The 18029-nt window shown below is 34.9% G+C and overlaps 3 protein-coding genes across 3 annotated transcripts; 2 read left to right on the top strand and 1 right to left on the bottom strand.

The window, feature by feature from the left end:
• The first annotated feature begins 1008 nt into the window (after nucleotides 1-1008).
• LOC110880460 (beta-glucosidase BoGH3B) lies at nucleotides 1009-5392 on the top strand. Its single transcript, XM_022128983.2, has 10 exons — nucleotides 1009-1110; nucleotides 1392-1647; nucleotides 1950-2154; nucleotides 2247-2337; nucleotides 2423-2568; nucleotides 3381-3624; nucleotides 3745-3849; nucleotides 4164-4346; nucleotides 4426-4627; nucleotides 4799-5392. Exons 2-10 carry the CDS (start codon nucleotides 1416-1418, stop codon nucleotides 5284-5286), a joined length of 1896 nt encoding a protein of 631 aa, XP_021984675.1. The 5' UTR covers nucleotides 1009-1110; nucleotides 1392-1415; the 3' UTR covers nucleotides 5287-5392.
• A 4714-nt stretch (nucleotides 5393-10106) lies between these two features.
• Nucleotides 10107-13871, top strand: LOC110880471 (beta-glucosidase BoGH3B). The gene is made up of 9 exons (XM_035975301.1): nucleotides 10107-10267; nucleotides 10757-10988; nucleotides 11472-11676; nucleotides 11764-11854; nucleotides 11930-12075; nucleotides 12172-12415; nucleotides 12680-12967; nucleotides 13031-13232; nucleotides 13323-13871. The coding sequence occupies exons 2-9, from the start codon at nucleotides 10772-10774 to the stop codon at nucleotides 13808-13810; spliced, it is 1881 nt and encodes a 626-aa protein (XP_035831194.1). The 5' UTR covers nucleotides 10107-10267; nucleotides 10757-10771; the 3' UTR covers nucleotides 13811-13871.
• Nucleotides 13872-14873: 1002 nt separating this feature from the next.
• LOC110932565 (benzyl alcohol O-benzoyltransferase-like) lies at nucleotides 14874-17600 on the bottom strand. Its single transcript, XM_022175892.2, has 2 exons — nucleotides 17571-17600; nucleotides 14874-15866 (listed from the first exon to the last, which is right to left on the bottom strand). Exons 1-2 carry the CDS (start codon nucleotides 17598-17600, stop codon nucleotides 14988-14990), a joined length of 909 nt encoding a protein of 302 aa, XP_022031584.1. The 3' UTR covers nucleotides 14874-14987.
• Between the last annotated feature and the right edge of the window lie 429 nt (nucleotides 17601-18029).

The following is an 18029-nucleotide window of genomic DNA, read 5'->3' as shown; positions in this document are numbered from 1 at the left end:
GTTGACCAATGAAAATGAGCAGAAAAAAGTGGAGAAAAGATCCATAACTCAAAAATTTAGATATTATACCTTTTTTTAGTAATTTGCCCTTTATTTCATAAAGTTGGTTTTTATTCTTTATAAACTAAGTCTAGATCGTTGGTTATTTTACTAAACTTGATATCTCGGTTAAGTTTTCTTTTTCATTTAACTTTCTAGACTTGATATCTCGGTTAAGTTTTCTTTTTCATTTAATTTTCTAGTCTATATGTCGATTTCTTTTTCATTTTCTTGTTTTCATTGTTCAACGTCACATTTTAACTCCGCTTAACGCTTATACAAGAATCCGATTACCGCGTAATAAACGTCATGTGAAGAAAAATCCAAATAAAGAAACATGTTTCATGCACAATATGCATTCTAGTTGCAAAAAAAGAAAAAAAAAATTCTTAACCATTTGTTATTTATAAGAGATCCTCAAACATACGACTTTGTCCAATGAAACAAACAAAAATATTCATAGAATCCAGCTTTAAGGTGTGATTAACGAGTTATGACCTGTGTATAGTCAATCAAAAGCAGTCGGCCAATATTTGTTTAACCGGTGGTTGTCTGAATTTTCAAGAAAACCTCCAAATAATATCAAAATAATATATTTGGACTGCAAAAAGCAATATAGAAAAATAAGAGTTAAATGCCATTTTAGTCCCTATGGTTTGGACCATTTTGTCAGTTTAGTCCAAAGGTTTGAAACGTTGCCACTTTAGTCCACTGGGTTAACTTCATCTCTTTATTCTGTTAACTAGAAGGGCATTTCGGTCATTTTATACGTAATTCTGTTAACTAGAAGGGCAATTCGACCATATAAAATGATTGAATTACCCTTCTAGCTAACATAAAAAATGAACGGAGTTAACCCAGTGGACTAAGGCAACGCTTGAAACTATTTGGACTAAAATGACAACGTTTCAAACCTTTGAACTAAACTGGCAAAATGGCTCAAACCTCAAGGACTAAAATGACATTTAACTCAAAATAAAAATAAAAATAAAAAATTTAAAAAGCACTACAAATATCCATCTTTCAATGCCACAAACCCATCAGACTCTCTCTGTTCTCTCTGATACTCCTGTAAGTATTCACTATTTTTTTTTTTTTTTTTGCAAATTTAAAATTTAGCAACAAAAAACTCCACTGTTGATAAATAGTTGGTGTCTTGTTTTTTAACTTTATACCTATATCATGTGGATAAAATGCTAAAAGTTACCATATAACATGCTAAATTAATATTTATGACACATTCAACAAAATAGGGGAATGCATGCAAATGGGTCATATGATAATGCTTGAGATTTACATAATTACATATTTTCTTCTTTGACCTGATTTGACTTTCTGTTTGTCTGTAACAGTAGAAGTTTTATCAGTTATCTCATATGGGATTCACCAATATGGGGAAATTTTCAATTTTGTTGATGATTGGTATGATGTGGTGCTGGGCTTCAATAGCTGAAGCAGAGTATATGCTATACAAAGATCCCAAACAACCGCAAAGTGTACGAATAAACGACTTAATGAAGAGAATGACATTAGAGGAAAAGATTGGTCAAATGACCCAAATTGAAAGATCAGTTGCATCTAAAGAGGTCATGAAAAAATATTTTATAGGTATACACATCAACGAAACCCGTAATATATCATACACCCTATCCAGACACCACTAACGTGTCATACAGGCTGTATGCTTGTCATTAAGCGAAAAAACATTCATATTGATCGTATGAGGGCCAAATCATACGGCCTGTATATGTTTTGACAAACAAAGAAATGACTGATGTGACCACTGGCAAACTCATACAGCCTGTATGATGTGACAAGTAGGATGGTGTACGCTAATGGGGGTGTACTCTACATTTATGATTCACCTTTTATTGGCTCATTTTTTGTGATCAAATGTCTTGTGATTTCAGGGAGCGTGTTAAGTGGAGGAGGGAGTGTTCCATCTAAACAAGCAACACCGGAGACATGGATAAACATGGTCAACGATTTCCAAACGGGCTCATTATCTACACGTTTAGGGATACCTTATATCTATGGGATTGATGCTGTTCATGGACATAATAATGTTTATAACGCGACAATCTTTCCTCATAACGTTGGTCTTGGAGTTACCAGGCAAGTATAAGTAACCAATACAAGTAAAATTTATAAAGATGTGTGGTTTGTGATGCACTAAATTTGATTGTTCTATGTGCACAAATGAACAGGGATCCTGCACTAGTTAAAAAGATTGGAGCTGCAACAGCACTTGAAGTTAGAGCAACTGGCATACAATACGCTTTCGCACCTTGTATTGCAGTAAGTATATTAAAATAGTTTATTTTATTTTATGAATATTATGTTGGTTTAATATTTAAGTAAATAATAAGTTGCGCTTAAACAGGTTTGTAGAGATCCGAGATGGGGTCGTTGTTACGAAAGCTACAGTGAAGATACTGAAATTGTAAGATTAATGACTGAAATCATACCGGGTTTACAAGGAGAGATCACTGATGATTCCAAATTGGGCGCCCCATTTGTTAATGGACAGTAAGTTATTTCGACCCATTTTCTTATAAACGTGTCACTTAGGTTGTGTTATATCCATAATGAAACACACAGGGCATATACAAAGATTTAGACTAAAAGGAAACGGGTCAAATGGGTCAAAAGATCGACGACATGTACTTTTAATGCATACAAGTATACAACCTCCTAAACCTCTTTATCTAAAAAGTAATAATATACGCAATTAATATTATTGCAATGTAAGTTTCTTTGTAACTATAATTAACACGTTAGTTATTTAAAATTTTTAAAAAAGCATGGACCAAAAAATGTTATGGTCAACCCAACCTAACTTAACTTTTACCACAATTACGTGTATTGACTTGTTACCCAACCCACCTTTTTTGACACTTGATCCTTTCGTATTCGACTTTTGATAAAGTAACACAAGGGTAAGGGGTTGTGGACAAAATTAACATGCTTATTGTTTTTTTGTTGTTGTTCTTACATTTACAAAACCTATCTGTTCTTGTCCTAATTCATAATTGGCTTTTTATTCTGGTCAACTATTCTATATTTGTTTGGTTGTTGATTGACATAGATCATGGGTTCCACACTTCCACTTACTAGATATTATTATTAATTAAAAAATCATAAAACAAATTCATTGTATCCTATCCTCTTGAAGGCCACCTACTCAACACAAACTGTGTTTTACCTGACCTCATTAGTTAGCAGGGTATTGGTGGGGCCGTGAGTTTTCAGATAATAGGTTCTCACAGTTACCAAAAACAAGTTAACGATGAAAGTTATTTAACCGGATTTACGTCTACTAATTTTTTCTTATTTTACAGACAAAAAATTGCAGCCTGTGCTAAGCACTATTTAGGTGACGGAGGAACTCACCTCGGAACAAATGAAGGCAACACAATATTAGACAGTAAAAAGTTATTCGGTATACACATGCCAGCATACAATGATTCAGTCATTAAGGGGGTGGCTACCATCATGACCTCATATTCTAGCTGGAACGGGCTTAAAATGCACGCTAACCGTAATCTTGTTACCGGTTACCTCAAAAACAAACTTAAGTTCAAAGTATATTCTCTTATTCAGTTAAATTCAGACCTATCTGGCATATAAGTAAATAACAAAAAAAAAAAAAAAAAAAAAAAAAAAAAACAGTTGAGATGAACTTTTAATTTTCTGTTATGTCAGGGATTTGTGATATCAGATTGGCAGGGCATTGACCGGATCACCGATCCGCCACATGCTAATTACACATACTCCATATTATCTGGAATCAATGCTGGCATTGACATGGTAATAATTGTACTTATAAGTGACAAGGCTGACCTATTTACTTATCCTTGGGTCGAGTTTGGCTATGTATTATTTCCAATGGGTCGAATAACTAAAATAGAAAATGGGTCAAACGGGTCGAACGCTTTAATGGGTCAAAACTTTTCTAAAGTGTGAATTAATCCGTAAAACTTTCAAAATCATTTTATTCAAAAAGTTACGTCCCAAGTACCCAACTTGATGCATTTTGATTTTTGACCCGTTGTCACATCTCACTGTACTGTACTGTACTATACTAATTTACAATTACCAAATGCATCGATGGAGTATTGCAGTTCATGATCCCATACAACTACACAGAGTTTATCGACGGCTTGACTTACCTAGTCAAAAATAAGTTTGTACCCATGAGCCGAATAGACGATGCGGTTGAGAGGATTTTGAGGGTGAAGTTTACAATGGGTCTGTTTGAAAACCCATTGGCGGATTCTAGCATGACCAAGTACTTGGGACATCAGGTAAGTCAAACTTTTTCAGGTTTGACCGTGATCAAGAACCGTAATCTTGACTTTACCTTATTAACTCCGAATTAAACAGGAGCATAGAGACCTAGCTAGGGAAGCAGTGAGGAAAACACTAGTGTTGTTAAAGAATGGTAAATCTTCAACAAAGCCATTGTTACCGCTTCCTAAAAGGGCATCGAAGATATTAGTTGCGGGATCGCATGCTAATAATATTGGTTATCAATGTGGTGGGTGGACCATTGAATGGCAAGGAGTTTCAGGCAATGTTACTCATGGTATGGATATTAATAACACAAGTCCTAAACTTAATAGAAAAAAAAAAAATTACCCGAATTTGAAGACGACCCGTTTGGTCTTAACCCATTTTGACCCATCACCCAACTCTCCTGACCCACCCGTTTTGCCACCTCTACTGGTTAATACCTTAAAACTACTGATTTTTACAGGTACAACAATCCTCTCCGCTGTGCAAAAAGCAGTTGATCCCAACACTCAAGTAATCTACAACGAGAATCCGAACCAAGATTACCTAAAGTCAAACAGTTTTGACTTTGCTATAATCGTCGTAGGAGAGCCACCGTATGCAGAGACTTTTGGAGACAACTCAAATCTTACAATCCACGAGCCGGGCCCCAGTACTATAAAAAATGTATGTGGCTCAGTAAAATGTGTGGTGGTCCTAATCACTGGGCGACCCGTGGTGGTGCAGCCATTTGTTGACACCATAGACGCACTTGTAGCCGCTTGGCTTCCTGGAACAGAAGGCCAAGGCGTTACGGATGTTTTGTTTGGTGATTATGGTTTCACAGGAAAGCTGGCCCGAACTTGGTTTAAGTCGGTTGACCAGCTACCGATGAATGTCGGTGACCCACATTATGACCCGTTATACCCGTTTGGGTTTGGACTGACAACTGATCCAACCAAGACCACATAATAAGATTATAATGTGTCAGTTTTTCGGTTATAAATAAACATGATGATTATTTGTTGTTCAATGCTAAGAAAAATAATTTATATAAGATCTTGTAATGTTTGGAATATCGTTTTTGGTGCCTCATCTCCTAACTCGTTTATTATTTAATAAGATCACTATATCGTATTAGGATTGACAACAAACAGGCCCAAGATCCAAAATTATAGACAAATTATATATTATAAATTATATAATTATATAATTTGCAACATTTTGTTGCGTTAAAAGTTGTACCCTATGTATATGTATTTATACATGGTTTTTAAAAGAGTTAGGGGCTGTTTGGCAACATCTGAATGGTTAAGTGTTGAACTAGTAAGAGGTCTGAACCATTAAGTGCTGAATTAGTAAGAGCTCTGAACCATTAAGAGCCTGTATAATGTTTAACCATTCGGAGGCAAATGTCTGACCAATTCAGATTAGAGGTCTTAACCATTCAGGCTCTGTATAAATCTTAACCATTCAGAGGCAAATGTCTGAACCATTCAGACATCTGCTCGTGAAACAAATAGTCTGAACCATTAAGTGCTGAAAGAGGTCTGAACCATTAAAAGCCTCATTAATAAGAGGTAAACTAACAGCCCCTAAGTAGGTCGTCTTCTGGAATCAAAGAAAAAGAATCAAAGAAAGAGTGGCCGGCCGGACCGACGACCACGACAACACCACACAAGAGCGAAATTGGTGATGGTGGTTCGCAGTGGTCATCAACCGCAATTTGGGTGACGGCTAGGGTTGAACAAGGGTTTGGGGCGGCAGCGATGTCCACAAAGGTTAGGATTCCAGTGGCATCGGGTAAAGTTCTGATGATACAACGACGAAAACAGAAACTTAAATCGAGATATGTATTCATCATCTTCTTCATTCCAATGAATAGCTTCTATGCCATTGTTCAAGCTTAATTTTTGTCATACATGCTTATATACTCTCAAGAACGTTGGATTGTTTATTTCTTAGGTTATCCTGTTGTTCCCCCTTCAACGCATATGCCTAACGTTTTTCCCCGCATACATACAGATTAGTTGTGCAGAAATCAGAACTAGGGGCAACGAAGCAAAGTTGATAAACCTAATATAGGATGTAGTTCGAAATCACACTAGAAGTTGTGCAGTAGACACCAAATAGTTTTTAAGATTTGTGTCTTCCAATATGTAAATTATGTAGTTGGGTGTAAGAAAATATCTTATTTGTTTAATTGTTTGTATAGTGTATTCAATATATAGTTTTGTGTTGATGCAAGAAAATATATGTATACCATCATCTACATGGGCTTAGACGAGCGTGGTTTTAAAAAAAAAATTGAAAAAAAACGTCCGGAAACACCCCCACCTCCATTATGGCCGGCGTTTTCCGGCGTTATTTTTGGAAAAATTTGTTGTTGGCGTTTTATTTAAAACGCTGAATTTGGTTTGTGGTCTCTGATAATCACTTTTGTCCACCAATGACTTTTGAGCTACCCACATGGTCTCTGACAACTTTTGAAAATAGTTTGGAGCAGCAGTGTGTATTTCGTTTTTTTTTTTTTTGCATTAAAAATAATATGGGCGTTATTGGAATAATGCCCCCACTACACCATTTTTGCAATAACACCCCATGCTGACTGAGATGACACGTGTCGAATAATGCCCCATGGTGGGGGCATTATTTTGTTCCACCACTACACATGGTCTTAGGAGGGTTTATATGTGTTTGGTGATGGAGGAATGCATCTGTCATGGGGAGGAATAAGGGGGTGTACAATAGCCAACGCCTGAAGCACCCACCACCAAGCCCTTAATCGCAACTCAAGCTTCAATATCAACATCACGTATCATCCACAATATGTAGTATGGTTTATATCATGAAACGACCACCATCATCAAAGTTGATATTTAAAAGTAATCAACATCATTCCTGGAAATAAAGACATATATGTTTGCTATTTTACCCTCCTCAGACCCTATCTTAGTTGTGTTATTGGTGAGTATGATGATGATGTTTGCTATTTTACTGGAGATGTTAATAATTTATGGAAGATTGAGAAACTGAGATCACGAATGGTGAAAACACACACATTTGGTAGTGGTTTTTTATGTGCAAAGGTATTAATCATTCAGATCATGTTTTATTTTAGACATGTGTTTAGTAGTTAATCGTTCATGTTCGTCTTTTAATAGGGGTTTCTTCTTGAACACGAACCCGAAGAAGCAACCGCAATAATCGAAGTAGCCACTCAGATATTATTTAAATTTAGATTCTGTTTCTTGGGTCCCACCTTCTCCCCTCCACGCCACTCCACACCGTGTGGTCTTCGCTACTGGTTTGCAAGAAGATATTCTTGCAATGAAAAAGACAATCTTTCAGGTTTGGGTGTCAAGACAAACTTATATATGGATGATCTCACCAAAATACCCTTTTGAGATTTACAAATTAAGTAAAAAAAAAAAAAACTTTACCCACAACACGTTTTGTTCTAGATTCAGTTTTGGCCATTAAGATTTAGATAGCTGCCTATCATTTAATTTCAATTATTAAAATATATAGTTACTATGGGTGGCCACTGGCCAAGTGTATTTGTAGGTTCGTGATATGGGTATGAATAGAAAAGGTAAGATTTGACTTTGCATGAGGCAAGATTTGACTTTGCATGATAGTTGAGGTTTTCGTTGACTCATGATTGATTTGTTTTATGCGGTTCATCTTGGTAGTAAATTCCTGGAGGGATTGGAGAAATATGGGTAAGGAAACTGGAAAAGAATTTGGGGTTACGAAGACAACAAATCAAGTCTGCAGCCATGCCAATTACTATGCCTACCGTAAACAATAGACTGAAAAGAACAACTCAGGCATTATCGCCACCAGTACCACATCTCTGCCATCCACTAACTTCTATGGCGGCTGACGACGAGTGCGCATCGTATGTATAGCCTGCCTCGTGTGATTTTCTTCAAAACAATAAGCTACTTGGGTTAGGCTATATTTTTTCTGTTTTCTTTTTAGGTTTACTGATTATATATTGGATTAGAGGAGGTACTTATTGTTGTTGTTGTCAGTAGTAGGAACAATAGAACCAAATCGCAATCGAGTAACTTAAGTTTCTACGCTACTTTTTACGCCACCGCAACTCGCGGCGGGTGAAAATTCTAGTTATATATATAAAACCAATAAATATACCTAATCTTATAGATTCAAGCAAGCCTGCACTCCCGCATCTCCTAACTCATTTATTATTTAATAAAATCACTTTGTCGACAAGTTAATCCAATGCCACAAAAACATGTCGGTAACACTAAAATTACCAACACTAACCTGCAAAAAAATCCAAATCCCAATGCAAAAAACACAAAAGGCTGTACAAAATTGTCTTGTAGAGTATCTATAGTCTATAGAAAACCAACAACATTTATCTATAAGAATAAATGATTATTAATCAGTGTGGGGCTAATCCACTTGGTAAAGTCATATAAACGAAGATCCAAGATTTTAAACCTGAGAAAAAAAGTAGTTTAGAATTTTGGTAGATATTGGAAATACCAAAATATTACAAATGAATGCATTTTTAATAATAGAATAAAACAACACCATGATCGGAGCTTTAATTGTATATTCTAACAAATAAAATTCCAAGATATCCTCACACGTCTCTAAATCATGGCGACAAAATCCATAAAAATGTGGGGCTAGTTATTGTTTGGATTGATTACATTATGTCAAATTGAAATATTGGTAGAGGCTTTTGTCTTTTGAAGAAAAGACCAGGGTTTAAATTTTAGTGTGGGGTGTAATTTAGTATTTAATGGTGTAGTTTAGAAGTATGAGTAATGTAACCTTTGTCATTCAATATATATATATATATATATATATATATATATATATATATATATATATATATATATATATATATATATATATATATATATATATATATATATATATAATGACTTTGAAGGTTAACATGTTTTGAATCTCACAAAATTAACCATTTTTCTCACTTATATTTTATAGTAAACATTATTATTCTCTAGGAATCCAATGCCTTCAAGTTGAAGGTACGGGTCATGACAAAGATATATATACATATTATATTTTTAATATTCGTTTAAGGTCATGACAATGAAAAAAAGTTAATAGAAAAAAAATGATGGATTGGAGAATTGATGCACCAATCAGTGAGAACACAAAAAAGGAATGGATAAATGGTCCATATAACTCACCATTTTCAAAAGTTATGATGAACTTTTGAAAGTCTTTTTTATTACTTTTTATTCTTCGTTTTTCTTTTATGTTTTAATCAAGTCTACTTGGTTATTTTGATAAAATTCATTATTTCATTCAAATTCCTACTTACTTTTAAAAAAAAGTTAAATTTCTACTCAATATGTAACCATAAATTCAAATCTAATTACACAAAACTTTTTTTTTTTTTTTTTTTTTGTGTAATACTTTACTTGCTATACTAACCTATAATTTTTTTTGGTCAAATCTAATTCATACAAAAACTTTTGATATCATAATTCATAAATTCATCATAACTGTTTTCTCATTAGGGATTATCGAAGTTTGCTAAAACTAACATACCTAACCATTTTCTCGTTTTGGTTCAGCGCCACTTCGCCTATACGTTACCACGTTATGATACATGTCCAGATAAAAGACGTCCTATATGTTACCACATTATAACACGTGTCCAGATAAAAAGACATATTTCAAACATATTTTGTATTCTAAGTGCACAAAACATTTTCTTACAAATTATGCCTTGTGTTTGTCTGAACCTACAAATAAACCTGCAAAGTTATCAAAACGGACTGCAAAAAGCAAAATAATAATAATAATAATAATAATAATAATAATAATAATAATAATAATAATAATAATAATAATAATAATAATAATAATAAATAAGAAATCCCTACAAATATCCATCTTTTAACTTCACAGGCCTCCCTTACACTCTGAATCTCCTGTAAGTATTCACCAACTCTCTGCAAACTCAACATTTAGCTAACAAAAAAAAAAAAAAAAAAACCTCAAATATTGTTGAGTAACTGAGCTAACAATGAGCATGAACACAGTTCTAATCTTACAATTTGTCATGCATTCTAGTCAGTCACTGGCACGGTCATTGGTATGGTCTTGAGTCTTGGTACACCAAGCTGGAGCTATGGGCTTGAATCTTTTGTAACCATGGGTTCGAGTCCTAGTGCACCACACCACACCACACCCACCTTCTTTATTACTTTATTAGCTAAAGTTTTGAATTTTATAGCTATATCCTGTGAATAAAATTCCAAAAAGTTACCACATCACATGTTAATTATTTATATTCATCTTTAAATCACATTTAATATATGGGGAATGCATGCACATGTTTGAGTTATACATCCTTTATTTGTCTTAGAATGATTTTTTTTTCTTCTTTGACTTGATTTGACTTTCTATTTGACTTCTACAGTAGAAGTGATCTCCTATGGGGAAATTTTCAGTTTTGTTGATGATGGTTATGATGTGGTGTTGGGCTTCAATGGCTGAAGGAGAGTATATGTTGTACAAAGATCCCAAACAACCGCAAAATATTCGGATAAATGACTTGATGAAGAGAATGTCATTAGAAGAAAAGATTGGTCAAATGACCCAAATTGAAAGATCAGTTGCATCTAAAGAGGTCATGAAGAAGTATCTTATAGGTACTATACAAATCATTCAAACCCGAATAATATCATACATTTACCCTTTATTGGTAACTTTTTTTTTTTTTTTTGTAAATTGTGAAACCATCGGAAAACTCATGAGACGCACTAATACCCTCCTAACAAATAAGATTAGGTAAAACACAGCTTACGTGGGGTAATTCAAGACTCGTGATCTTAGTGTCATTTTCATCATTTTAGTTTAACTGGATTTACTTAATACCAAACGAAATTAAGAATTAATACTAATACGAGTTAAGAGCTATGGAGTACACGCATATTCATAACTAAGTGAATTATCCGATTGAACTTTCGATAGGTACCATCCAAATATTTCAATATGATAGTGAATTATGCATGATTCATGAGAGATATAGAGGCCATACGAATCATAAAACCTACAACTCTAACACTTAATACTGCATCATCCCATGAAGGTTTATTGGTTCCTTTAAATGATCATATATCTTGTGATTTCAGGGAGTGTGTTAAGTGGAGGAGGAAGTACCCCATCTAAACATGCAACCCCAAAGACATGGATCAACATGGTCAACGATTTCCAAAATGGCGCATTATCTACGCGTTTAGGGATACCTTATATTTATGGGATTGATGCTGTTCATGGACATAGTGCTGCCTATGGAGCAACAATCTTTCCTCATAATTCTGGTCTTGGAGTTACCAGGCAAGTACATATAATATATAAATATGTGTAGCACAACCCTATATATGATGCACTAAACTTGATTGTTTTATGTGAACAATTCAATAGGGATCCTGTACTAATTAAGAAGATTGGAGCTGCTACAGCACTTGAAGTTAGAGCAACTGGCATACAATATACTTTTGCACCTTGTATTGCAGTAAGTTGATCAATCAATATTAATGAATTTCAGTTAATATAATATTTAAGTAAATCATAACTTGCACTTAAACAGGTTTGTAGAGATCCGAGATGGGGTCGTTGTTACGAAAGCTACAGCGAAGATCCCGAAATTGTAAGATTAATGACGGAAATCATACCAGGTTTACAAGGAGAGATCACTGATGATTCCAAAAAGGGTGCCCCTTTTGTTAATGGACAGTAAGTGATATTATGTGCTGCGTATCATTCACCTCTATAAGATTGAAAACATCTAATTTGATTTGACATCCATTGAAATTTTTTCTTATTTTACAGACAAAAAATTGCAGCCTGTGCTAAGCACTATGTAGGTGATGGAGGAACTCACCTGGGAGAAAATACCGGCAGCACGATGATAAGCAGTAAAAAAATGTTCGGTATACACATGCCAGCATATAATGATTCAGTCGTTAAGGGTGTGGCTACGATTATGGCTTCATATTCTAGCTGGAACGGGGTTAAAATGCACGCTAACCGTAAGCTTGTTACTGGCTACCTCAAAAACAAACTCAAATTCAAAGTATATATTCTCTTTTTCAGTTTAATTTCAGATATAACCATTGGCGGACCCACCCTTTGGTCAAGGTGGGCGGCCACACCCTTTGAAAAAAAAATTAGTGTATATTTTAGCCAAAAAAACCCGACCGCACCCCTTAAAGATATGGTTGAACACCTCATCCGCACCCCAGCAAATAATTCCTGGGTCCGCCACTGGATATAACTGGCATAGAAAGGGGAAAAAACTGAACAGTTCAGATGAACTTTTAACTTTTTTTTTTCTCAGGGATTTGTGATATCGGATTGGCAAGGCATTGACTCGATCACTGATCCTCCGCATGCTAATTACACATACTCCATATTAGCTGGAATTAACGCTGGCATTGACATGGTCATGGTCCCATACAACTACACAGAGTTTATTGATGGTTTGACTTACTTGGTCAAAAATAAGTTTATACCCATGAGCCGAACAGACGATGCAGTTCGGAGAATTTTGAGAGTGAAGTTTACAATGGGTCTGTTTGAAAACCCGTTGGCGGATTACAGCATGATCAAGTACTTGGGATGTCAGGTAAGTCAAACTAGTTCACGTTTGACCATTATCAGGAACGCTAATCTTTATTTATTAAAACAGGAGCATAGGGACCTAGCAAGGGAAGCGGTGAGGAAATCACTTGTGTTGTTAAAGAATGGTAAATCTTCAACGAAGCCGTTGTTACCGCTTCCTAAAAGGGCATCAAAGATATTAGTTGCGGGATCACATGCTAATAGTGTCGGTTATCAATGTGGCGGGTGGACGGTTGAATGGCAAGGAAGTTCAGGCAATGTTACAACTGGTATGGATAGTTTTAACCAACTTCGACCCACCCGTTCTGCTACCTTTACTAAAATTTAAAATTAATACCTTAATATTACTGATCTTACAGGCACGACAATCCTCTCTGCTGTGGAAAAAACGGTTGATCCAAATACTCAAGTAATCTACAACGAGAACCCCAACCGACATTTCCTAAAGTCCAACAGTTTTGACTTCGCTATAGTTGTGGTAGGAGAGCCACCATATACAGAGGGATTTGGAGACAGTTTAAATCTTACAATCCCCGAGCCGGGCCCCAGCACTATCAAAAATGTATGTGGATCAGTAAAATGTGTGGTGGTCCTAATTGCTGGGCGACCGTTGGTGGTGCAGCCGTTTATAGACACCATAGACGCACTTGTAGCCGCGTGGCTTCCTGGAACAGAAGGGCAAGGTGTCGTAGATGTTTTGTTTGGTGATTATGGTTTCACGGGAAAGCTGGCCCGTACTTGGTTTAAGTCGGTTGATCAGCTACCCATGAATGTCGGGGACCCACATTATGACCCGTTATACCCGTTTGGGTTTGGACTCACAACTACACCAACCAAGACCACATAAACTTATAATGTGTTACGTGTTTCCGGTTCTAATGAAAGAGGGGCGACTATTTGTTGTTCAATGCTAAGAAGTAAGAAATATAGATCATACAAGATCTTACTTTTTCGTTATGTTTTTGTTAACGCCTAAAAAGAAAATTGCTAGCATAAAACTAGTCAAGTTGTGCACACATTTTTTTTGTGTCAGTTTTCTCCCCTTCCTTCGTCTCCTTAGCAGTGGCGAAGCTTGACCCGAATGACGGGGGGTCGAAAACGTATATACCCTTCCCCGCCCCTTCTATACTTCGCCACTGCTCGTTAGCATTTTCATCTATTTCAGTCTCCCTTGACTCAACCTCAGCATCACTTATTTCATAATCTTTGTGCCTTGGCTTTTGGCTTCAACATTAGCGCCATCCTCATTATGGCTTCAACATTGGCGCCATCCTCATTATGGATTAATGGCTGATTTGTCGAGTTTATGTGAGCGTGTTGATTCTTGGATTCCTGACTCAGGCGCTACTGCGCATATGACTGTTGATTCTTCTATTGTCTTTGATGTCACTCCCTACACCGGCTTCGAACGAGTCATTGTAGGAAACAATATGTCTCGTCGTATTTCACATATTGGTACTACTCTACTTCGTTTGTTTGATCGTAGCCTTGTTCTTAGACATGTACTTGTGGTTCTTGGCTTAGCCAAAAACCTTTTATCGATCACACACTCGTACATAGCAATGATCATTCTGTGACAACATAGGACACATGATAAAACGAAAGTAGGGTAGCCGTGAATTGACAATTATGGGCGTAAAACGTAATGGTAAACCTACAGGTACACGAGAATCCTGGAAAATTCTATCACGCGAATCATAGTTTAGAACTTGACTTGACAGGCATGAAATATACTTTTCGGTTATGCCAACAAAGATTCGATTAAACACCAACGAGTTTAATGAAAAATGTTCAATGAATAACAAAATGCCAATGATGGCACAAAAATGCTACTTCCATTGTTTTAGAGATATGGCAATATAGTGCTACAAAAGTACTGTAAGATTATGAAATACTGAATGATTATTATTGAATGAGTAGGTTACAATATATAGGGATTACGAGTAACCCTAGAAACCTAACTGAGCCCGTGGGCCCATAATCTAATAAGTACATGTAAAGTCTTACTAACACTTGGCCTTTTTCTAAGTTAACATAACTTTAAGTTGATTGATGAATAACTCCATCGCGGGGATTGGCAAGCCAATGAGTACAACAATTCCATATTCCCCATTGTCATTTATAGAAGGCAAGTACATAGAAAAGAGACCAGGGATATCTTGATCATCATTAGGAGGCCCTGCATAGATTGCTTCTCCCCACCCAAAGTTAGCTTTGTTGAGTCCACCTCTAGTAAGGCTTGTTACTATGTAGGTCGAATCAGTTTTATAATGAGGACGTCCTTTGACAACCATAAGATCCGTTGTTGACCTCACGTACTCTTCAGTGACGCTAGCTTTTGCCTTCATTACAAGTTCTAATGCATAACCTAATGGTTTATTGCACAAATCTTCGGCTTTTGAAACCACACATGGTAAAACGACACAATTTCCATAATAGCCAACAGGGATAGGAGGATTAAACTTGCCACGTGAATTGACAAAGAACATTAGACGCATATCCTCTTCTGGACTTGGTTGTAAAGCAATAGTACGACAACGCCAAAGACTAGCCGTTAGCACCTCAAAGGTGGTGCAACCTTTTAGGTGTTCAGGAACAAACCTACGAAGGGCGGATATCTCAGTTGGCCCAAAGAAAAATGATTTTTCAGTCATTTCCTTGATCATGATTATGTTCTTTTCGGTATGGACCACATCATCATACTCGGGGTGAGGAAATGTGACTCGTGGTGGATCCCTAGCATAAAGAAACTCCCTTTTCCAGACCGGCAATATTGAAGGCGCGACTGCACCCTGTGCCATTTCACTAATTGCCATTGTGAATTGCGACATTCCGATTGCGTCACCTATGGTATGGTAGATTTGTGAAGTAAAAATAAAGCCTCCACATAACAGGCGTGTCACCTATCAATGAAAATATAGTTAGTTAGATGCTAAGACTTTGTATCATTGAATATTTTCAGTTTTTATATATACACCAATGATGTAAAAATAATTATAATCTACATGAAAATAATCAATTTTAAGTATATTTACGAGTAAGTGTTCATATTTCACTAAAAGATCCACTTATTTTCTCACGAGTGCGATATATGTGTAAGTTTTTTTTTTTTTTTTTTTTTTTTTTTTGAACGGCTCTTTTTTTTTTTTTTTTTTTTTTTGAACGGCATGTGTAAGTGTTCATATCATACAAGTTTGACATTTTAGTATTACTTATTACTTTTGAATTTATATATTTTTTTTAATTAAGCAAGCATCATGTACATTAATACAAGAGTAAATTACTTTTTGAGTCCCTGTGTTTTAGTGGTTTTAACCACTTGAGTCCAAAATCAAAAAGTTTAACGCCCTGAGTCCCTAGCCATTTATTTTATAACATTTTGAGTCTAATTTTGTTCATTTTATAACGATTTGAGTCCAAAAAATTGGACTCAAAAGGTTAAAATTTGGACTCAAAACGACTCAAATGGTTAAAGAAAATGCTTATAGGGACCCAGGTCGTTAAACTTTTTGCTTTTGGACTCAACTAGTTAAAACCACCAAAACAAAGGGACTCAAAAAGTAATTTACCCTTAATACAATCAAAAAATTGGAGATAGAGTGAAAAGAATGTGAAAATAAAAATGTTATATCGTTATCAAACATCAAAAATCATTGTGGGAGATTTTGCTCAGGCAAAGCTATTGAAGTTAAAATTGTTGTTTTCCTTGAAGTCCATGGTTCCCCAAGGCCGATAAATTGTTGTTTTCCTTGAAGTCCATGGTTCCCCTAAGGCCGATAAAAAATCTATTCTATACTATATAATAAAAGAAACCTATGAGAGGACACGTGTCGAATTCCCCCTTTTTTTTCTCTAATTTAGTTGATATCCTTTTGGTTTAAACATAATTTATATATTTCCTAACTGATAAGTGATAAACAATAATTATAGATAAGTTTTATTTTTTATTTTACATATTCTTTAGGTCTAATTATTATTTATATATTTTCTAACTGATAAGTGATAAGCCATAATTATAGATATTGTTTATATATTTTCTAACTAAATTCATTTTATTAGTTTACAAATTTCGTAATGTTAATAAAATTCTTAAAGTTATGTTTTTCTTTTATATTCGTACTAAAGAAAATTCAATTCATTCATGATTTTATTATTATTATCATTATAATTACCTCCGTGGTAAATGTATTATTAAGAATATGTAGTTCTAAAATCAGGATGTTACACAAATGAAACTACATAAAAGATAATCGGCTTATAACCTAACACTATCATGAAGTGTGATAAATGTATTCTTAGAAATTATCTACCAAACTGCATAAAATACTTTTATTATTGTTGTTGTTAGTATTATTACCATTTTGCATCATATGTTATAATTTGCATCTTTTTTCAACTCGTGTAATACACGGGGTTGTAACCTATTAAACTATATATAACTAACAAATCAATTATGTTACGTATAACAAATAAAAATTATATAAGTAATTTTTATAAAAAAAATAATAGTAATTCATGTTGTTTTATTATTATTAAGAGGAAAATGTCTACCTAGTCCATATGGTTTAACGAAATTTCATTTATAGTCCTTATCTTTCTAAAATTACAGCTTTGATCCTCGACTTTTGCACACTCATTTCTCAGATGTTTCTGGGATAGTCCCTAATATAGATAAGGTGATGAAGTGGGTCCCACTTAATTAAATGAACTTTAATTATATTTTATGTTTAAGGTATTGTTTTTTTACTTGTAAGGGTATTTAGATTATTTTACATCCATTTAATTGAGAACATTAACCCTCATTCATCCACGTTATGGACTATCTGTAACACCCCAAAAATCCGAATGTTTATAATCGTTAAACGTTCTCGTATGGTACATCAAGAAATGAATGACTAGGTTATTTAACCAAGTTAACAAAATGGTAAAAACAATTAAAGGAATGAAAGTTATGCCCATTTATAATTAATGACAACTTGAGGGGCTAAAATGGGTTAAATTGAAAGTTGAATTAATAAAAAAAAAATGTCACTCACAAACGCACACATACGATCGTGTGTTCTAGA

This window comes from Helianthus annuus, chromosome 1 (assembly GCF_002127325.2).
Source record: "Helianthus annuus cultivar XRQ/B chromosome 1, HanXRQr2.0-SUNRISE, whole genome shotgun sequence".
NCBI lineage: Eukaryota > Viridiplantae > Streptophyta > Magnoliopsida > Asterales > Asteraceae > Helianthus > Helianthus annuus.
Note: the sequence above shows the minus strand (reverse complement) of the source record. Positions and strands in the feature narration are given on the sequence as shown.

Excerpts from the sequence above, each read along its gene's own strand:
- LOC110880460 (XM_022128983.2), top strand. The coding sequence starts at position 1,416 with ATGGGATTCACCAATATGGGGAAATTTTCAATTTTGTTGATGATTGGT. Across the intron at positions 3,850-4,163 it reads TCAATGCTGGCATTGACATG|TTCATGATCCCATACAACTA; the intron begins GTAATAATTGTA and ends GGAGTATTGCAG. Across the intron at positions 4,628-4,798 it reads TTCAGGCAATGTTACTCATG|GTACAACAATCCTCTCCGCT; the intron begins GTATGGATATTA and ends TGATTTTTACAG.
- LOC110880471 (XM_035975301.1), top strand. The coding sequence starts at position 10,772 with ATGGGGAAATTTTCAGTTTTGTTGATGATGGTTATGATGTGGTGTTGG. Across the intron at positions 10,989-11,471 it reads CATGAAGAAGTATCTTATAG|GGAGTGTGTTAAGTGGAGGA; the intron begins GTACTATACAAA and ends TTGTGATTTCAG. Across the intron at positions 12,076-12,171 it reads GCCCCTTTTGTTAATGGACA|ACAAAAAATTGCAGCCTGTG; the intron begins GTAAGTGATATT and ends CTTATTTTACAG.
- LOC110932565 (XM_022175892.2), bottom strand. The coding sequence starts at position 17,600 with ATGAGTGTGCAAAAGTCGAGGATCAAAGCT. Across the intron at positions 15,867-17,570 it reads AAAAGTCGAGGATCAAAGCT|GTGACACGCCTGTTATGTGG; the intron begins GTAATTTTAGAA and ends TTTCATTGATAG.